Source organism: Agelaius tricolor, unplaced genomic scaffold (assembly GCF_023055355.1).
Source record: "Agelaius tricolor isolate 1412-34295 unplaced genomic scaffold, bAgeTri1.0.p SCAF_3, whole genome shotgun sequence".
NCBI lineage: Eukaryota > Metazoa > Chordata > Aves > Passeriformes > Icteridae > Agelaius > Agelaius tricolor.
In genome coordinates, this window is record NW_027269263.1 from 19,127,940 (window position 1) to 19,144,665 (window position 16,726).

At 48.5% G+C, this 16,726-nt stretch overlaps 1 protein-coding gene across 1 annotated transcript; it reads right to left on the bottom strand.

Moving 5' to 3' along the window:
* Nucleotides 1–449: 449 nt before the first annotated feature.
* On the bottom strand, nt 450–16,634 carry TMPRSS6 (transmembrane serine protease 6). The gene is made up of 17 exons (XM_071424281.1): nt 16,249–16,634; nt 15,933–16,075; nt 15,686–15,753; nt 14,286–14,470; nt 11,512–11,553; nt 10,464–10,668; nt 9,997–10,133; nt 9,675–9,787; nt 9,079–9,188; nt 7,859–8,004; nt 6,841–6,939; nt 4,801–4,914; nt 4,398–4,514; nt 3,507–3,675; nt 2,832–3,103; nt 2,013–2,149; nt 450–1,325 (listed from the first exon to the last, which is right to left on the bottom strand). Exons 1-17 carry the CDS (start codon nt 16,418–16,420, stop codon nt 1,167–1,169), a joined length of 2,388 nt encoding a protein of 795 aa, XP_071280382.1. The 5' UTR covers nt 16,421–16,634; the 3' UTR covers nt 450–1,166.
* Between the last annotated feature and the right edge of the window lie 92 nt (nt 16,635–16,726).

The window sequence follows — 16,726 nt, forward strand, 5'->3', positions numbered from 1 at the left end:
GGTTTGCTTATCTGCAGCCCTAAATCATAACAGTAAGTGAGGACCACCTGGCTAGTGAACTTATTGATCCCAGGGACATCTGATGGCGGGGGGTGGGCAGGGGTGTGGAACCTTTTGCCAGTTGCCAGTGCCAGGACTGGAGTTTGGTCAAAAATATACAAACCTCAAGATAATTTTTAGCAGAGTGAGGCAAACTAGAGCCAAAAAAATCCTCAAATTAATTTTATTTATAATTCCAGAGAGTGGCCAGTTATGTACACACACAGACACATACCCACACGTGTATCTTTAGTTTGAAAACCAAACCAGCAGCAGTTGCAGTTTAAGCCCTGTGCCCTGAAGCCTTCTCCTTCATCTCCTGCATTACCTGAGATAGGAGATGGGAGAGGTTGAGATGCCCTGATGTTAAAGGTATTTAGAAGGGCTGAAGGAAGGGGATGGGAGTCTGCTCCAGCATTTTTACTGGGGGAAGTGCAGCAGTGGAGGCTGGGTGCTGCTCCAGCAGGGAGGCAGGACACGTGCTCGGGGGTGCGATGCTGGGCTCATGCCTGGGAGTCAGTGAGACGTGAAGAGTTGGCTGGCTGAGCTGAACAGCACACTGAGCAGCACACGCCAGCTAAGAAAAGAAGCAATTAGGGAGATGGAAGAGGAGGAGTGATGGGAGGGGAAGGGAGATGAAGGATAAGCAGCAGGAAGGAAGAGGGAGGCAGATTGATTTCACAGTTACTGGAATCTCTAACTACATCAGTCACATTTTCTTTCAGCAAATGTTCCAGCATAAGACTGTGGCTGAATCACATGGTTCATGGAAAGTTCAAATCCCCTTATTCCTCTTCTCAGAAACCATCAGCTTGGGCCTATTGCTGTGTGTCATTGCCCCAAACTCCCCCACCTGCCTCCCTTCTCCCTGCTTTTGGATGGATGGCCTAAAAACCCCTTGGGATGCTCCCTGGGAAGCACTAAGGGAGAAAAAAAAAAAAAAAAGCAGGGGTCTGCCTGCTTTTCTCCACAATCCCTGCAGCAGCCTTTTTTTACCTAATTCAGAAGAGCATCCTGGGTCTGACAGCATCCCACATTCTCTTTCTTTGGGAGGCAAGTGAGCAAGATCAGGAATGAGTGCCATGTGAGTGTAGGTGTGATGGGGAGAAGACAGAGATGCACTTTTGTCAGCTCATGGTTTGGTTCATCCAGCCCAGCACTTGAGTGATCCTGGTGTATACTCCATAGTGATTTGCACGTGCACATCCCATTCCCCAGCTGACCAAACCAGCCAGAAACCATCTGCCACTGGGTTCTTTGCAGGCCAGTGGACCTCCAGAATCACCCTAGAAAAAAGAAAAGTAAAATCAAGTGGTGGTGATCCACCAGCTTCTGCTGCTGCCTGATTAGGTTGTCTTTGAGCCCCTCTGTATACAGATCCCTGTATCCCCTCAACTCATGCCTGGGACATCTGTAACATTCCTTGTACTTTAAAAAGATGTCAAAAACAGTCTCCAGTGCAAACATCTGACGCAGTTATTCCTTCATCATGCAAATTCCTCCCCCTCAGCCCAAAAAGCTGATTGCTCTTCTGATGCCTCCTGGCATTTCCAAGGATGTGGCAGGCAAGGATGATTGTTGGAATTTAACTGGATTCCATGAAGGGTGGCAGAGAGGAATTCCTTGAGATTAATAGTAATGAAAGAGCACACAGGTTATTGTGTATGACAGGTGCTAAAGAGGCTGAGGGTGTAAGAGACTGATGTAGTCACCTGACTTGGAAGTAGGAGGTAGAGTGGAGAATGGGCTGAAATGAGAAAAGGGTAATTTAACTGTATTTGGATCCTAAGGGAAGGATGCTGGGAAGAAGTGGTCATGAGAGCTGTTGTTGGCTGCTTAGATCAGAGGAAGTGTTGGGAGAGTGACATTATATGGTCTTTTCCCCCTCATTTCAGGCTGTGCATTGCATTTGTGAGACCTGGGACACATCCCACCTTTGGTAGTCAACCCTGATCCCACAACTCCTGTGTCACCTGGCAAGCATCCTTCTTGCCCTGGTAGTACCCAGCACACAGCATCCTGGGAGTAATCATGTAGTGATAAGCCTCACTGCAGATGTTCTGCTGGATGAGCTGCACGTCCACCTTCTGCAGAACATTGCTGATATGCCCTGAAAAGTAGAGCACCAAAATTAGCACAGGTGAGCTATGGTGGAACTTCCCCTAGACCATGGCTACCTCACTGCATGCTGAAACCTGCCATAGGAATTTCTGTTCTGCTCTCCACTGGCATCACAGTCTCTGACTTTGAGCAGAGCACTTTTTCTGGGTGGAAGGCATAAAATGCCCCTTCATTCATTTCCCTACAGGCATATGTTGTGGGTACTTCAGCTTTTGGGACAAGGAGTATTCTGCTTTGGGGAAACCTCTGGGTTGTCAGAGTCTTGGGTTTGTTTCTCACTGAAAGGGATGTTAAGCTCTTCTGTCTAAGAGTACAAACCAGGAGTGTCCAGTTCTGTATAGTCTCCTGAGTGTTTCCAATTGGGAAGCAGGTGGAATAAGTCTGTAAGTGGGTGAAGGCACTAAACCGACCAGAAGGACTATTCTAGTCTTTGAATGAGGAAACACACACTGTTCCCATACAGATTACCAGACTGCCATGCCTGCCTCACCACATGAGATTTCAGGGCACTCAACAGGTAACTTTAGTCAACCTATTACCCAAAATCAGAAGGAGTGAAGGAGGCACAATGTTTTGGGATGAACAGAAGCCTGTTGTGCCTATGACCCATCTGAACCTATGTTTCTGCCTCAGCACTGCTGCAGTAGGCCACCAAGAGACCTTGAACCTACCTCCTTCCTTGAGGGCTCCCCAGCCAGTGATCCAGCAAAGAAGGCCAGGCTCAAAGATGTGAGATGGAGCAGGCAAGCAGATGGGCTGGATTAAGGGTGAGATGATCACAGGATGATCCAGCTGGAGCAGGGCCACATCATAATCATGGCTGTCCTCCTCATAATAAGGGTGAAGAAAGAGATGGATAACCTTGAAGGACACCTCTGTGTGGCCGGTGGCATTTTGCAAGTATTTACCCAAGTAAACGGTCCAGATGGAGGGGGAGGCCAGCCTGTAGGATGCAGCAGAGGAGCATGGGACCCAAAGGGCACACTTTGCAGGTAATGCTATCCCCATCCTAGCACATGCTGACATCCCCATCATTGTGACAGCGTGGGGACAACACAGAGCCAAAACAAAGGTGGAGCTGTGCAGCATCTTCCGCTATCACTGCCCCCTGGAAGCTGCTCTGCGAATCTCAGCATTGCCCCTTTTCCTCTGCACACACCACCAGATAATACTGCATATATCCATACCCCTTTCTTTGGTTCCAAGCCATGGAGAAGCATGGCTGAGGTGCCAGAGGAGGAGTGAAGCTGCCCCATGATATTTTCATCAGTCAGAATAGTCTCCCATCATGCATGACGTGGAAAGCAATGCAAATCTTTCTACCAGCACCTCCCCTCTCCGTTTACCTCTCATCCTGGAAGCAGTGCGCGGCTGAGACCACCCAGCGGTCAGCAATGAGTGTTCCCCCACAAATGTGCCGGCCCCGAACTTGCAGGCTGGCCTGCCACGGCCATTCCCCTTCCACAGAATTCATACCACCCACAATCCTGCTGAGAGGGGCTTGCATCCCACAGTCTGAGGAGGAGACACAGCAGGTACTTCAGGGAAGGAAGGGAACATGAAACACTATGCCTGCCCTTCCATTCCTACTTAGTTAACTGAAGAGTTTGACCTCTAATTGCTTGTCTTACCCAGCCAGCACATGCTTTAAGTACTGCCCAGGACAGGTCTAGTGAGCACTCCCTCCCAGCATTTCCCACCTCCAGCTGCAGCCTGGGGATGCCTTTGGGGTAGCATGCTGACTGTGCTAACTGCTGTGCTGTCAGGAAACCCTCCCTGTCATTCTCCTTCACTGCCTCCTGAGGCTCCAGAAAAAAAAACAAGTAGGGAAATCAAAATATTAACTCTCTCCCTGCCAGTGGCCATGCAGATGTGGGTGATTTTCCTGGCTGGAGCCTTGAACAATGACATATTAGCTGACAGAGTGGTCAAACAGGCAGCCTGTAGGTTGAATCTGGCCTGTCAGGCATGTCTGTCTGGCCTGATGCCTCTGCCTGAAGGAGGCAGGGAGCAGCTGTCCAAAGAGCAAGAGCTTGCTCACACTCAGCGCAGAGCTGGCTTGTTGCTGCTGTCCCTGCCACTGCAGGGTGGAGCAGGGACACTGGTACTGTGGGACTGAGGTGGTGGAACAAGGGAGGGTGGCTGCTTCTTCTGGGTGGTGGGAGAAAATGGGGCAACTTGCAGCTACGTGTCATCCTGAACCTGCCTGGCTGACGTGTGGCTGATCATTTCCTCACCACAGTGATTCTCATCAGACAGGTCCTTGCAGTCTGCAGTGGTGTCACACAGCGGGTTGGGTTTCTTCACACAAGTCCCATCTTCACAGCGGTAGGTGAAAGGACCACAGGGGACCCCTGCAAAAAGGAAGGGAAGCCAAGACTGAGAGAGGGCAGCTGGTTGTAGATACAGCCTGAAGTCCTTTAAATGAGAAGAAAGGGCGGCAGAAGAGCTTGGGGGAACTCCATAAATGATGACAGGGAATTTCCTGAACAGACAAACAGCTCACAAGCGTTGTGAGGAGGCTGGACGAGCTAACTCCCCAATGGTGCCCTTATGTCACATGTGGGAAGTACTCTACAGACAGCCTTGGTTTGAACACAGGGGTGGGCATTTGTCATCCCAGCACTGTCCCCTCCCTACCTCCACTGCAGTGCTCCTCATCACTCCCGTTGACACAGTCCAGCTGCTGGTTGCAGACCCTGCTGAACTCGATGCAAGTGCTGTCCTCATGGCACTGGAACTTTGCAGGGCACACTGCACAGGAGGGAAGCATGTGGGAATCAGGCAGACAAGGTGTGAGGTCAGGGTCATAAGTCCTGCAGTCTCTGCAGCCTCTACCCCCACCTCATAGGCTGTGCTTGAGACCAGCTCTGGTTTAGTGCAGCTGTGTAGCTTTTGCCTGATCTGCATTCTAGTTATGCCTGCACCCTGTCTTACACTTCACTGTTGCTGACTTAACTTTTCTTGTCTTGGCCTCAGACCCACCTCAGCACTATGTACTTGTCTTGAGGTCCATGGACTCTTCAGTTACCACCACCAGTCCTGGTCTGCTTGCCTTGTTAGGGTTTTGTAGGACTGCATCCTGTCTGGTGAGGTCACTGTTCCTCCTGCCTTGCTGTCAACCCCAGCTCATGGGTCACTGTTCCACACAAACCAGCACTTCCCCTTGCAGCTGAGTCCTGAACAACACAGGATTCCAGAATATCCATGAGCCCTGGTGGACACTGGAGGATGGAGATGGGTCTAAGCTGCCTGCCCACCACAGAGTTTGACTTCTGTCCACAGATTTCCATAGCAGGATCTTGTTCTGTTTGTGTGTACCATTTTCTTACTGCAATGACTATAATTTTTTCATCAATAGCGTGAAGTTTCTAGATGACTAAAGGTACAAAAAGGTCTGAGGCAACTCAAACTTTGATTTTAAAGACAGGGATTGTTCCATACCAACATAGAGTGAATAATCAGAGAGGCACTAGTGGCAAGAGAATAAGAATGGAAGGAAATAATAATGTTTCTATTTTCTTTTTCAAATAGAAATAATATTGGAAAACACAGAGTGTGGGGTTTCTGTCAGTCTTGGTCTGTGTCAACCTGTGGAACTGAATGACATGATATCCCTGGGGCCAAGGAGATACTGGGATTCAAGAAAAGATTAGGTTTTCATAAGGATGGAAATGTATCCATGTCTACAGGAAGGAAGCATGCAAACCCTGATGTCAGACAGCTGGATGATGGGACAGAGCACATTGTCAGCAACACTGCAGACAATACAAAACCCAACTTTGGCAATCTTATGTGAGCTCTCACATTTCTAGCACTGAATTAAAGCTTCTTTAGAAAGATTTTTCCTTCCTTTGACTTTAGACTTTTCCTGCAGCTTCCTCTGGCCACTCTCTCCAGTGGTTCAGGGCTCTTTATCTGTGAAAGAAACATCTATAGGAAACAACTAATGAAAAGTTAGTGGTGGCAGCAATAAGATGAGCCCCCCATCACACCAGAGGTGAGAGAATAGATTAATTAGGTGCCATGTCTAAGCCTGAATTGCTGTTCCTATGAGAATGGGGCCTTGCAGGAGTTCTGAGATGCTAAGAGTGGAGCCTGAATCAGCACTAACTGCTTTTGGCAAGAAGAACTGATTGAGGCTGATCAAGGACTTTGATGCTCCCAAACTGGGGCAAAATATGAGTGAGGATCTGTACAGATGAAGTGTCACAAATGGCTAGGGCGGAAAGTGGAGAAAGAAGGGCAGCAGGTGGGCTAGGGGAGGTGAGAGCAGGGAGGGGGATGCTGAGGGGTGTGACAGCAGAGAAGGCTGTAGGCCAGGGCTGTGGTTGGTTGTAGACCCTGGGAGGGAGGAAAGCAGGACAAGGTGGGGGACAGCTTGGGTAGGGGGCTTCTTTCAGGCTGCCTGGAACTCTTGGTGCTCTTGCTCCCAGGGGACTCTCTCAGGAAGGCTGTACTGTGACAGGAGCCAGAAGCATTACTGCTCTTTCCAGAGCAGGCTAAAGCCATATAGCAGTGGGATGAGACTTCTAAGGGCACAGAGGTTTAAGTTCCTAAAGTTGAGGTACAAGGCTGTGCCTTGGCCACCCAAATCTCTCCATGTCTCCCTGCCTTTGGAGGAACAAGGGACTGTGTCTTGCTGAGACCAGGGACTATCAAGGAGAAGAAATCACTCACCACAGTTTCTCTCATCCAGCCCATTGGGGCAATCTTTGATCCCGTCACAGGCTGGGACACACAAACCGTTCACCAAACACAGAAACTCCCCAGGACAGGCTGTGAAACCAAAAGAGAGTAATTAGTCCCCAATGACTGAAAACCTCCTGGCAGCAGAGCACCATGGCTTGAAACGGTGGAACTGCACACCCTCCTGACCACAAGAGTGCTGCTGCAGTGTACTGTACTCCCCAAAATCTGCCATGTCATCTGCTCTTAACAGGGACATATGGAGCCAGGATATACACCAGGGGAAAGAGGGCTTTCACTGTTTTGCATGGTACCAATGGGCAATATCCAGGACAGCCATCTGTCTGGCACACCATACGTCAGGATCGTGGCTGTTTCATGTCTCCTGAAGGCCACGGGAAAGCTGAAACAGGCTCTTTGGAGTTACTATCAAAACTTACGTGGGACCTTGAAGGGGTTGTTGTTAGACACGTTGACAGGTGCACATATTCAGGGACTGGTGTGCATTACTGGCACCCTTTAGGAGGGAGATGGTGAAACCTTGGAAAGACAGACTGTGGGTGGCATTTGCATATGTGTGTATTTGTGTGCGGTTTTATTCGTCTCTTGTTTGCACGGATTCCAAGGTGAGCAGGAAACAGCTCTCTCTAAGAGATCTTGTAATCAAAACAAATGTTGCTTCAAGCAGAGGTGCTTTCTCATTGAATTTTCAAGGCCAGTCTGTGATGTTGACTTGAGGGTAAGATTTTAGGCAATTTTGTGACCTTTGGTTTTGTTGCATGGATGCTCTGGCCACAAGAGGCAGGGCCACATATGCAGAAACAGCTTTGCACATAACTGCCTCTTCTTTTGGGGGGATCACTGGTGCATCACTTATTTGTGAGGATCTTCCTGAAGGGTGGATGGCACCTAGGGCTCCTGGGCTGTGCCTTGTGTTTCTCCCAGCACAAGCCAAGTGCAGAGGGGCTGCTGGATCCCCACAAAGGAGCAGGGAAGAAGCTAAGCTTACGGTCAGATTGCTTGTACAGGCTGTAAGCTGCCTGTACACCAGGGCCGGTTAAGGAGATCTGCGAGGTGAAGGTGATGGCGATGTCAGCAGAAGATGTGACTGGGATCCGCTCAGCGTAGGCTTGCAGGGTCCGCAGGCCACACAACCTGAGAGGCAAACACAGGCAAGGTGGGTTGGACAGGGAGGCAGGGACAAAGCAGGGCAAGGGGGCTGGGTGGGGCTGGGGTGGGAATGGGTCACACAGGTTGGGTACTATGGGCAAACCAGGAATACAAAATGCTTTCAGTATGCATGAGATACAGAGTCCAGAGGGACCCTCCTGTCTTTGGACATTTCCTGCTTTCTGGAAAGCACTGAGATCAGGCCATGCAAAGCAGTTCAGTTCTTATAGCGTAAGGAGATTCTCCTTCGTAATCTTCCTGAAGAAGCCGTGTTGTAGAAGCTGTGGCACTGACAGTTTAAGAGAGGGAGGCAGGGAGAGAAAAAGTGGAAATCCTAAGCCAGGGTAACATAACTTCTAGATCAGATCCTTCCTAGGAAGAGAAGTTACCCCTACAGGAACCATGGAGAAGGCACTAATGAGGTGGATTGGGGGAGGTTTAGGAGGGAAACAGGCAATTTTGCAATAAGTGGGAGGAAAACCAAAAGCTATAGGTCCATCTGTCTCAGGGCCAGCTTTGAGGAGATGGGAGCACAACAGGTCTCCATCCTTTTCACCTGGGCAGTGGTGAGCAGTAGCCCCAGCTACATATGGATGCTATTTGTGGGAAGTCCTGCAGGGGAAATGGCTGCAGTCAAAGCAGGAGGATATGGAGCTAAGGGGAAGATCTGTACGGAGGTGGCTGCAAGGCAATGGCACACACAGATAATATTGCAGAGGTGGTGACAGGCAGATTTGCAAACACAGGAGACGTGGGAGGACACCAAGGTTACACACACAGGAGAAAGCTAAGAAGCCTGATGCGAGCAGCAAGACAGAGAAAGCAGGTTGGTAGCTTGAAGCAAATCTGTGAGAAATGTGTTCACTGGGGAGAGAGTAAACAAGATTAGCAGAAAAGCAGGGGGCACCAGCACAAAGAGTGGTCACTGAGTGCAGCTCAGTGTATGGCCCTTCTTCCTCACATATGGTGGCTGAAGTGAGCAGGGAACCTGCAGAGGTTTAATCCCTGTTTTATCCCAGGTGGGAAGTGAGAGACAGAAACCAGGACCCCACCACACACCTTCTGTTCTGAATGATCCACTGGCCTTGGGTACAGGGCAGGTCGTGCTTCTGTCTGCTGAGCGCATAGGCGTCGAACCAGAGGGTGACCCCATAGTCGAGGGATGGGACCTGCAGACAAGGGGGTGCAGGGTGGGGGGCAGAGGGCAGATGGCTCCTGGGAGTGTTACAGCACGCTCTGTAAGTCAGGCATGAGCAGAGCAAATGTGAAGGCCAGATGTCTCTGACCACACTGCAGTCAGAAAGAAGCACCCTCTAAACTGGAGCCATGCCACAGCCCAGGGTGGCTCTGCTGCTGATATCAAAGCCTGGCAATTCTTATCAATTCCTATCAATCTAGTTCTGTTTTGAAGAACCCCTCTGGAGATCAGATTTCAGATTCCTCCTTAGCTACAGCATCTCTGTGCTGGCATGCAATATTAGACTTCTTCCCCTTCAGAAACACACCTTATGTGGAGGCTGGGAAGGCTGTCACTCACCCTCTTCTTGCTTCTCTTGATGATCTGACTGAGAGCCCTGGCTGTACCCCCACAATGTGCAGAGTGCTGCCCTGGTTTTGGGGACAGGGTGGATGCTCTTGTGGGAGCTGGCTCTTACCGTCATGTGCCAGGTGCACTGCGTGTTGGGCGAGTAGTAACTGGGGTAGTGTGGGGTGCCGATCTTCCCCTGCAGCTCCAGGCTCTCCCGCAGAGTTATGTTCACTTCACAAGCTGTAAATGCAAACATTCAAAGCCCTGCTCTCTGTCAGCTCAGCCTCAGCCCGGGGAGGCCATGTAACCTGCCTTTTACTGACTACCCCTGCAATCCAGAATGAATTCTGCCCCTAACAGGGATGTAGGACCTCTAGGAGCTGTGATACTGTAGGAGAAAACCAATCTTCTCCCTGTAACCATAGCCACTCTCCTCCAGCCTTCCTCACCTTCGAGCGGCACCGCCTGTGCTGAGAGGATGAAGGGGTCATAGTAGCTGTACATGGCTTTCTTCCACACAACAGACATGACAGGGCCAGACGAAAGGACTTCAACTATGGGCTCCTGCCGGCTGCAGCCATAGATCCTCAGAGGAAAGAGATCAAAGGATGGGAGTGAAGCAAGCAGTAAACAAATGAAAGAGAAGAATGAGAAAGAGAGGCAATAGATATCTGTGTGATCCACACACAGCAGTTGTAAGGTGCTATCTGAACCAAACAAAGTGCCAACAGCAGCAGCTTCTGCCGCATGGTTTTAAGACATATCCCACATCAGTGACTTCAGCTGAGCAACAACAGACAGGTTGTACATCAAGGAGAACCTCCTTTGATGTTGTCTGACACCATCCCCTGCTGTGGTGTGTCATGCCATCCTGCCTGTCTCCCCCAGCTGTTCTCCCTGCTCAGGAGCCACCTACGAGGTGATGAGGTGTTTCTCCAGGGGCCCGGCTGCGTCGTACATCGCCAGGCGGTCCCTGCACTCAGGCAGGGTCCACTCCAGCCGTAGCTTGATCATGTAGCCCTTGAGGCCATGGAGGTGCCAAAGACAACTGGAGGCCAGGTAGTCAGGGCCCTCCAGCCTTAGGACATCCTCCTCCTGGACATAGCTGTACCTGTAGCAACCTGAAATAGATGTGGTTGTAAGAGAAATTAAGATATGGGATTGTCACTTGGTATATCAGTGTAAGCCCTTTTTTAGGGTAAGGCTGACTCATCCCAGTGATCTTGGTTTACTTTTACATATGTTGTGGTGGCACTGATCCTTTTGTACCATTGCCCCAGTTTCTCTAAGAGCTGTCCCCCCTTCCTTGGTTAACCTAACACTACCTCAGGCTTTAAATATCAGCACAGCACAGTTATCTTCCACTGGCTTTATTTACTTTTTCACCTCTTTCTCCTCTCAGCCCCATATTCTTCCTGACTTTAGATCTCCCTCATCTGAATTCCAGGTTTCAGAAGACTTTCACACCAGGATTTTTGAGTAAATATCAGCTTAAAGGTGAACTTCTAATAGCATATCTAATGCAAGCTGCCAGACAGAGAACTTACAACACTGCCTGAAATTACTAAAAGCATCTTCAAACATTGCCAAGACAACAGACTCCCAAATGAGGCACATCCAATGTAGAGCCACGCAGGAAACCCCCACCCCAACAGCAGCATGGCATGGGGCCTGGAATCAGCACTGTGGTGCCAGTATACCCAGCTATTTCACAGTTCTCATTAGGGCCAGGACAAGTCTGAGGGGCTGCATTGCCCCTGGCAGCTGGCATCTCTGCCCAGAGCCATCCAGTACATAGCAGTCATGTAGTTTGGATCTGGCCAAGCAGCAGCACTGGTGCTCCCTTGCTGCTACTCTCCCCTTCCCAGGATTTACAACTCCAGGAGGCCAAGGAGCTTTCTGTCCCCAGTGAAAATCCCTCCCATAAAGTCATGAACTCAAAAGGAAAGGAGAAGGTAGCCTACCCAGAGTGGATTGCAGAACTACTATGTCTTTCACACTGGATTCTGTTAGAAAGAAAATATATAAAGGAAGATAAACAAAAATATAAACTGGATAAAAAAAAGATAATCTGATCACCTAGTATGGTAGGTGAGGACTCCCTTCCTTCCTTCTGCAACTAGCTCACTTACAGCTTCAGCATGGGGCATCCTCCAGGTACCTCTGTGTCTGCTTTCAGGGTCTTGTTTCAGTCATGCCTTCCCCAGGCCATCTCTCTGAGAAGTTTTTCTGCCCCGACCCATATCCATCAGCCCTAATTCTTGCTTTCCAGCCCACCAGGGACTTCTCTGTCTTTTTCCTTGCCCATTTTGGTGAGCTGTTCCAGGACCTCTTCCCCTTCCCAGGAGGGCTGGGCACTGCTTCAGGCAGTCATTCCCCTCCTCTGCCAGCCACATCACAGGGCACAGCCCCACTTCCCAGAGCCTTCACCATCTGCTGTCCCACTTGAAAGAATGCCCAATCAAAAATATGGGAGTCACTGAGGGTGGAGAGGAGTTCTCTTTTGATGACCACTGTGCAATGAGCTACTCAACATCCTTGCAGAGTCCACCTTTGGAGAAAGGAGTTGCAGAGAAAGTGACCATCAGGGGCTACAAATCTCTGCAAATCAGCCACAGAGTGGATAACACTTTAAGAGAGATGGGCTTTTCTCCAGCCTCCCAGCTGACCTGGAATCAGTCAGAGATCAGGTGCTACTGGGAATAATTGCCAAAATAAAAGGCACTGTGAGGTCAGCTGGGTGTGAGGATTGTTGTTGGGGGTTTGCCTAGGTCAGGGCTTTGGTTATTCGTAGCTTCCAAGCAAATCAGTGGGGAGAGATGAGTGGTTTTGTCATAGCAAAAACAGTTGTGGAAAATAGGATCCTGCAGGCATAAGGCAGGCTCCTAGGCAAGCTCATGTGCTGTAGGGAATAGTCTGTGCAGAGCTGGTAGTAAGTACTCCTATATCTGAAGCTAATAAAATCGAGTTCCTGTAGAGAACAGCAAGTCCTGAACGATTTTTGGGGAAGGGGGAAAGGTAGTGTACTGGAAAGTAGCGGCTGAGTGGCTGTTAGTAAAAATAAAGCACTGGAGATGGTGGAGAGGTTCCTGCAGTAGTCAATGGTTTGCAGCTCTGCGTCTCAAGGCAGAGCTTAGAGCTGAGCAGGCCGGCAAGAGTCTGCCAGAAAGCAATGGAGTGCTAATGACTGCTCTTAGCTGGCTGTTTCTCCACTCTGACTGTACAGGGCAAATGACACCAGAGGTGAAGTCACTGGCTGGAGGTCACCCTGGCTCAACAGTATAAGAAATTTTTGGCTTCTGTCTCAGTTATCAGACTGTGCTTCTGACTGGAGGGGGAAAGGACTAGGGAAAGCAGAAGGAGCTGGATAAACTACAACTGGTGTGTTAAGTCCAAAATAGAAAGAAGTGTGGTTTGCTGAAATGAATAAAACAGTGAGACAGATGCAAAGCAAATAAGAGGGAACTGGGAACAGCTAAAATTATGGCACCATCATTTTTATTTGTTTATGGGTTGCATTATGAAGTGAACAAATAAAAGGAAAATGCTAGATGGGCTGACTTGGAAGGATTTAGCGTATTTCCTTGTGATATCTTTGTAAAGAAAGTTCATTGAAATTGGCTGAGCATAGGATTTGGTATGCTGGAAACAAATCATAAGTAGAAGTAAGGAGCTAATGGTAACTGTGGGAGGAGATGTCTTGATGAGATGCTAATGCATCTTCTGACTAAGACCTTAAAATGATGGACTGGATGAGGGAGTGAAAATCATTTAGAGGAAATCAAATTTTCTTTACAGGCACCAAAAAACGACTCACAAAACAATTGGGATGTGGGGGTAAAAGTTAAAGAAAGTATGGGTAGGATATAATAAAAGAAACTTCATCTTAGAATAATGCAAGATGGCATGCCTGGGGGAAAAAAAAATCAAAACAAACAACTTGGAGATTGAACATCTCATGGGAAGAAGAAACTTGGAAATAGGAGTCCCAAGAGGAGGAGAAGAAACACAGTGTATTTTAAAACCTGTGAGATTTGGTACTCTGTAAGAGGGATCAGACAAGGCTGACAAGTTAAGCCTCATTACATCGATCAAATATAAATTCCATTGGACTTGTATGCATTGATTACATATATATCCTTGGTCCCTTACCTAACAGCTGCTCTGAAGCAGTTTTGCATGGGTGGCTTTTTAAACAGGCTGTGACCTTCACTGTGACCAACAATAAATAATCCTTAAAATCATATGTCAGGAACTGAAATGACAATGATGTTTTGTCTCAGAGGAAGACTTAGTGGTGACTCAGATATGTTGCTTTTGTTCTCTCTATCAAGCAGTCTGGAATAATCTCCCAAAGGAAAGTAGCAAACCTAAGTGCTTGGTATTTTCAAGCTGAGCTGATCAAAGTCATGACCTGTCTGACCTGTCTAAGACCTTGCTCTACAGAAGCCAAAGCTGATGGGTGAAAAAAGAATCACCTATCTGATCATGGTCAGGTGTATCTCCAATAATTTCAATCCTTCAAAGGAAGGATTTTTTTTTTTTTTTAAATCAGACTTCAGTTCTTCTCTATCAGGAAAAAAATGCATAACATTGTATCTCCTGATCCTTACTATTTCCCTCATCCTCTTCAGGTTTCCTCTGTCTCCTTCAATAGACTCCTGGCCTTTTCTCCTAACCTTCTGCATCGTGGAGCGTTTCTGACTGCTCAGGCCACAGCTGAGCAGCTGGTACTTACCCAGGAGAACCAGAGAGTCTGGGTTGACCATGTACTCCGTCTGGTAGGACAGGCTGCCTGAGCTGTTGAAGCTGGTGGAGAGCTCTTGGTGGAGCACTGTGTTTACCCTCTCAGCAGTTGCCTCCTTCTGCTGACTCTCAGGGATTTGGAGGGTGAACCAGAAGAAGAAGGTCAGAGCTCCCTCCCTAATAGAGAAATAGCATGTAAAATATTCTTACTCATCATCTCCAGAATTACTGGAGAGACAAACCCTGGAGAATTACCCTCCGCACTATTTCTCCATAAATCAGACATATCTGTGTAGATTTTCCAACTCTGCTGTTGTGACCCAGAGGAACCTCTCTGAGTGGGGCAGGAGAGCTGCAATATCCATGGTGTGAGTCAGTGCTTTGTGGGAAGAAGCCGTTCCATGCCATCTGGCTTTACTCATGACCATATGAGCTCAAATTATTATGATAATTAATCAAGACTTGTCTAATGAGTAATCTCATTTCAGGTAGAAATGACCTTTGGGTACTACTGACCAGGGGGTTGAAAAGAGAAGCTCAAGACTTCACTGTCTCATCTCCCAGTGGTGACAAGTGGATGATTTATGACCAGATACCTTACCTCAACCCATTAATGCTGCAGGAGACTGTGCCTGGGAAAGTTCTGTTCAACCAGCTGGCAGAGAAAATTGGCTGGGGAAGGGCAAGGAGATGTTGCAACACATCTTTGTTCAGTAAAAGGCCAGAGGAAGATGTGCAAGTGAAACTTTTCTTTCCCAACTGAAAATGGAATTATGTCAAAGTTGGAATACTCCTTAGGTAAAGGACAATTTTAGGGGTGTGGTTTTCCATAGGAAAAAAATCAGAAGCAAATGACCATCAGTCTGGAAATCTTTTCTGCTATCCTGTTCTACTGTTATGACCTGCAAAGCTGTAGTCCCACATCTGTCCCATTCCACTGTTATCCTGTTCCCAGGTGGTCCAGGCTTCTTGGTGGGAATAACTTTTCCATGCTGCAATCTGGCCTCTCCCTTCTGGTGCCTAGAGTCAGGCCATAAAATAGCTTTCTTGAATTAGAAAAATTAATTTCCAGCTGCTTGGTTTCTATTGACAATGCCAAGACAATTTTTTTAAATCTCTTCCCAATTATATTTTTTTACTCTCTTGAACTTTTGCCTCTCTGAAAAATTTCTCAGTTTTGGCTTTTCATCATGACCTGGGACGAAGAGGAGCATCAAAATATCCCCAGCTCTATTATGCTGGAGCAATTCTGAACCTGGACTGTCCAGCTTAGCTTAGAGGTCATGGCAGGGTCTGCAGAAGTTTGTCACGGGCAGATTTCAATGAAACCAGAGTACAATTTACTGGAAGGTTTACACAGGAACAAGCAGATATGTTGCAGGTGCTACTCACCCAAAGGCATACACCGTGCTGGAGTTGTAGTACTGACCCATCTCTGTGGCAAGAATCAGTTCCTTCAGCTGCAACAAGAACGTTGTCCCGTAACTACAGGGCAATGTTACAGCGCCTGATCCCACCTTTCATCCCTCTTGCTGTACAGCCTGCCCAAGCCTGCCCTTGGGTGGGGGTGCCTGAGCCTTTCCTCATCCTACTCAGTGAGCAGCCTCAGGGCTGGCTCTGTTGATGAAAGTGCCCTCACCATGTTCTGGAGCTTAGCTGACTCCACCCAGAAGGCTCTGGACTCCACCTGCCCCAGCTCTGGGGAGTAGCGGTGGTTGAGGACCTGGAGGCTGCCGCAGTAGAACTGCAGGATGGATGGCTCCAGATGCCATGGTCTGTAGTCTGCCAAGAGAAGACACTTCTGGGTCACCTTAGTGATACATAGGAAAGAGGGGGTTACCCCAGTGTGTGACGGTCTAAAGGCCACCCAGAGGCACTAATGTGCTCTGGGCTGGGCATTGCTTTGACTACCCCCCCTCCGCCTCCTGCTGGGGATAAAAACCGTGAATTTTTACCTAGGAAATACCAGGTTGCTGCAGCAGCTCCAGCCAGCACAAGAAAGGCTATCCCAAGGGGCACATAGCGGAGGCAGCGACGTGAGTTAGTTTCTGATTTGTCATTTGAGAGGGAGCTAGAGTCTTCCTCCTGTTCCTCGGCCTCCATCAGGAGCGTCTGGTGACACAGCATGCCAGGGTCAGGCTGGTTTTTCTGTTTCCCCTTACACCCTCTCTGAAGGTGTTATGCCAAATCTGTCCTCCTCTCCCAAGATGTACGGCCCCAAGAGATCACTGTGCAAATATCAAAGACTTTGCTCAGAGTAAATGTGAGTAAAACTGCTAAATCAGTGGGAGACAGGCTCCCAGGACACCGTCTTGTCTACATCTCCTGGTAATCCATTGGTATTCAAAGGCATTCCCTGGGTTTTTCTTCTGTCAAAAGTGCAAATTAGTACAACAATGAGTTTCTCTGAATACAAAAGTGTTGTCCTCCCAG

What these genes read in the sequence shown, in the direction of transcription:
- TMPRSS6 (XM_071424281.1), bottom strand. Translation starts at nt 16,420, where the DNA reads ATGCTGTGTCACCAGACGCTCCTGATGGAGGCCGAGGAACAGGAGGAA. An exon ending in AGTTCTGCAATCCACTCTGG is followed by an intron (nt 10,669 to 11,511) that starts GTAGGCTACCTT and finishes CATCTATTTCAG; the next exon opens with GTTGCTACAGGTACAGCTAT. An exon ending in AGTGCACCTGGCACATGACG is followed by an intron (nt 9,189 to 9,674) that starts GTAAGAGCCAGC and finishes CCTTGTCTGCAG; the next exon opens with GTCCCATCCCTCGACTATGG.